At 32.8% G+C, this 4350-nt stretch overlaps 1 protein-coding gene across 1 annotated transcript; it reads left to right on the forward strand.

Annotated features, from left to right (window-relative positions):
- Window positions 1-992: 992 nt before the first annotated feature.
- LOC112507782 lies at window positions 993-2257 on the forward strand. The gene is made up of 2 exons (XM_025112495.1): window positions 993-1021; window positions 1255-2257. The coding sequence occupies exon 2, from the start codon at window positions 1267-1269 to the stop codon at window positions 2212-2214; it is 948 nt and encodes a 315-aa protein (XP_024968263.1). The 5' UTR covers window positions 993-1021; window positions 1255-1266; the 3' UTR covers window positions 2215-2257.
- Window positions 2258-4350: the final 2093 nt, after the last annotated feature.

Genomic DNA, 4350 nt, shown 5'->3' on the forward strand with positions numbered 1-4350 from the left:
TAAGCGTGTCTTATTTAGAAAGCAACTCTTTCAATCTGACCCTTCCAATTAAAACACTCTTTTCATCTATAAAAAACTGTCTCAAACAAAACTTTCTTAGTTTATTTATACTATATTATAAAACATTTGACAAAAACTCTTAAAAGCTATTTTTTATGCATAAAATATTGCTTATTGATGCATATTACTTAAAATTCAAGATTACAGGTAAAATGTGCATGAATATAAGCTTCATATTTGAATTCGTGTAACTAACTGTAGATAAACATAATCAAATATGTGATAAACATCATTTTAGATATAAAAAATCTAAAATATAATTAAGATAATCATTGAATCATAACAAGAATACTTAATTATTATCTTAAAAGTAATTATTTTAATAAACCAAAAATAAATTAGTTCGTTTTTAAACTTCAGTCTTATCATAATAAAAAATTAAATTAAAAAAATTACACAAAAATGAAAACTTTTTTAAATAGTTAATTTGGTATTGATATCGATTAATTTTTTTCAAAATTTTATAATATATTAAAATTATATTCCATTTAAAAATAAAAAGATTTTCTTTTTATCAAAACCACATAAAATCGCATTATAACATCGATAAAGTCAAAATATAAAACGAAACATTAAAATAGTAATGTACCTCGGTGCATTGCATGGGTACTTTTCTAATACATACAAATTAATTTACACAAACATCTTTGTCCATACAAAACTTAATGAAAAAAAAAAAACCTTTAAATCAATATAATAAAAGTAATCCCTCTTGCAAAACACGCACTTTTTTTCCCTAACCCATGCTTTCTAAATTCTTCACTCTTGGCATACTCCAACAGTCATCGGCGAGACCAAATATCCACTTCGCTACGTGCTTATCTCCATAGGCCCCACGTCTTATAAATATCAACATCACCTTCTTAAAATCTTAATAAATCAATACCACAACGCCAGACTAAATAAATAACTCTCTCACGCCGTTGGATACATGCCCCGTGCTTCTCAAGCACTTCATTAGGTAAAGATTCTTCCTTCAAAAAATTCAAATTCGAATTAAGTATACTTTTTGAATACAATAATCGCACCAATTCTATTCAAGACAATGTTGATTTCTTTTTAACTTTTGGTAATCTGATGGAATATTCTCGACGAAATTCGTCGCATTTGTTTTATATACTTGGAGTAATTCTTCATGTTTTTTCATCGATTGTTTGCTATTTTTTAAGGCGGAAAATTGTTTTTTATGCTCAGTTTCATTGAACAATGGCTGTGAGATCAAAGCGTGTGACGGATCCTCTAGATGAACGAGTCAAAGATCGAATCGTCGGCCGTGACAGGCCGGAACTGGTGTACGGTAGCAGCGGTAGCGAGCACAGCGGATCCGGTAACCAAAACGGTGATGATTCATCATCCTCATCCAATTCTCTCTCTTATCTTCTTCATTGCTTCGATGAGCACCGGGAGGAAGAGGAAAAGGAAAAGGAAGATGCCGTTAACGGCGATGAATTAGACGGAAGTCATTTGCAGGATAACGATTCTGATTCTGATTCCGATCGTGTGGAAGCGAAATTTGAAGTAATTATTTCGACATTGCGTGATCTAAATGTTGATAGGTTCAGGAACGTTCTCCTCGCGAATGTTGTAAAAGCTAGGGAGATTTTCCGCAGTCTAAGACCTAACGCACAGATTCTTAACCGTAACGTGATGTTGTTTCTTCAAAACCTCGGCTATAACGCCGCGATCTGCAAGACAAAATGGGAAACCTGCGGCGGACTCACGGCCGGTAACTACGAGTTCATCGACGTCCTCCGATCCGATTCCGGCGTTCGTTACTTCATCGAACTCAACTTCTCCGGTGAGTTCGAGATCGCCAGACAGACAACTCAGTTCCAGAGATTCTCACAGAAATTGCCGATTGTTTTCGTCGGAACAAGTGCAGATTTGAAGATGATCGTGAAATTTATGAGCGACGAAATAAGACGGTCACTGAAGAGCAGAGGATTACTTCTCCCTCCGTGGAGAAAAAACCGGTTCATGCAGAACAAATGGTTCGGTCCGTACCGACGAACCGTAAATTATACTCCGGCTAACATGTTGTCGTCTATACCGGTTCCGGTGAACAATACGACATCAGGCGTTAATTGCAGTTTGATCGGATTTAACGTCGTTGACGGTGCTCCGTTACTCCCTGCGGCAACCCGTACAAGATAATTTAAAATATTTCGTAATCTATAAAAATTGCTGCAATTTGATCAGACAAGAAGAGTAGATATTATTATAGTACAAGAAAAACTGATATAAAGATACTCGAGTGGACAAAATCTCATAATCTACTAATCCATGTTAATCTACGGATGAGCATATTCCGTATGTTTAAACTTATTCTTGATTATTAAAAAAATTGATCAAAAACACTTGATTTATTAAAACTCTAAAATAACTTTTGGGGAATACAAGGTTATAAAAGTTGGAGCTGGTTTTAATGAATACTCTCATTGTTTTATAATATAAAATGTTAATTATAATAAATAATTTCTATAAACTTTCATAAATATTTATTCTTATCATTTTTATAAATATCTTGATTTTTATTANTGGTTTAATAAAATAAAATTTTTAAGATAACAATTAAGTATTATGTTATAACTCAATTATTATCTTAATTGTATTTTAGATTTTTTATATTTAAAATGATGTTTATCATATATTTAATTATGTTTGTCTATAGTTAGTTACACGAATTCAAACATGGAGCTTTAATAAGATGTATCCATGCACATTCTATTTGTAATATTGAATTTTAAGTAATATGCATCAATAAACATTAATTTATACATAAAAAATGTTTTTAAATAGTTTTTGTCAAAATGCTTTATAATATAGTATAGATAAAAAGTTTTGAAATTTTAGATATTTTAGAAAATAAAAATTAAGTGTTTCAATATTTTATATTTAAAATTAAAGAGATAACATATTTTAATAAATAAATAAAATGAGGTGTTATAACTCGAATTTTCTTGTGTTTAGTGGTAAAACAAGAGGGAAACTATTGCTCCTTTTTTATTATGGGATCCGTAGTCGGGGGAAAAATTATCCATTTGATTGAAGGTACTTGATGACAAGTTTAAGGAGGCGTTTGGTTCATAGAATGGAATTCGATGGAATTGAACTTCATCAAATGAATTTGACTTTGAGGGAATTGAATGGAATCTGATGGAATTTGACCATGCCTTGTGATTGCGTTTGGTTTGCATGAAATTGAATTAGGGAAGGAATCTGTAAGAAAGGAATTGAGATCCTAGCATATTGTTATGGAATTGTAAAAATCTGTGCGTGAATGAATCGACTGGAATTGAAAGGATTCTGTAGTCTTATTCCATGAACCAAACACTCTATTTGGAATTTGGTCAAAGGATTGGACATTCTCATTCCTTTCAATTCTCATGGTCCAAACAGCCCCTAAAGGTTTTGATGAAATCGATATTGATGAATGGAACTGGACTAGGAAAAATATATTTTACTGAGAAAAGGTAACAAAGATAAAATACGAGCTTGTTTAACAAAGAGTTTTCCCCCCTTTTCCGCCTGTTCTTTGGCCTTAAGAAAGTATCTGAATTCTTAAGAAAAATCATTATTGTTGATCCAAGACCATACATATTAACATCAATAAGGGGGTGTTTGGTTCATGGAATTTGGTGGAATTTAAAGGAATTGGAATGTCCAAATCTTTGACCAAATTCCAAATCCCATGTTTGGTTCACATAATAAATGTGAAGGAATCATTCCAATTCCATCCAATTCCTTAATTCATTGATTTCACAATTCCTCCGCATATATCACGGATTTCAAATTCCAATCCGACAAATTCCTTAGCCCTAATCCATTCATCGACGATGTATCTCGATTTGCTCTATTCTGCTATGCTCGATCTCCTTTGCTTAATCTCGTTTAAAACTAAGAATGACAATGGGCCAGGTTCGGGCCGGTTATTGGTATCCCTGTCCCAGAAACCGATAATTAAAACCGTCCCCATGACCTCCCTGATCCCCGTCGGGGATCTTATCGGGTCCCGCGGTTTTCCCGATCCCCGTTGGGGAATCCGTGAAAGTAAAAATCATCTTTTTCCCGTTCACCGTTGATTGCAACCGAATCCGAAACCCGAAACAGATCTAAAAATCCCCGTTAAAATCCCCGAATTTAATATATATATATATATATATATAGGTGGAGGTTCAAACGAGAACCACTGTGATTTACGAAAACGCGAGAACAACTCAATAACCACAAACTTTTTTAATTAATAAATTAACTTTTATTATATATAAATAATTTAATAAGGGCAGTAAT

Source organism: Cynara cardunculus (assembly GCF_001531365.2).
Source record: "Cynara cardunculus var. scolymus isolate 2C chromosome LG 2, CcrdV1, whole genome shotgun sequence".
In the NCBI taxonomy this organism is placed as follows: Eukaryota; Viridiplantae; Streptophyta; class Magnoliopsida; order Asterales; family Asteraceae; genus Cynara; species Cynara cardunculus.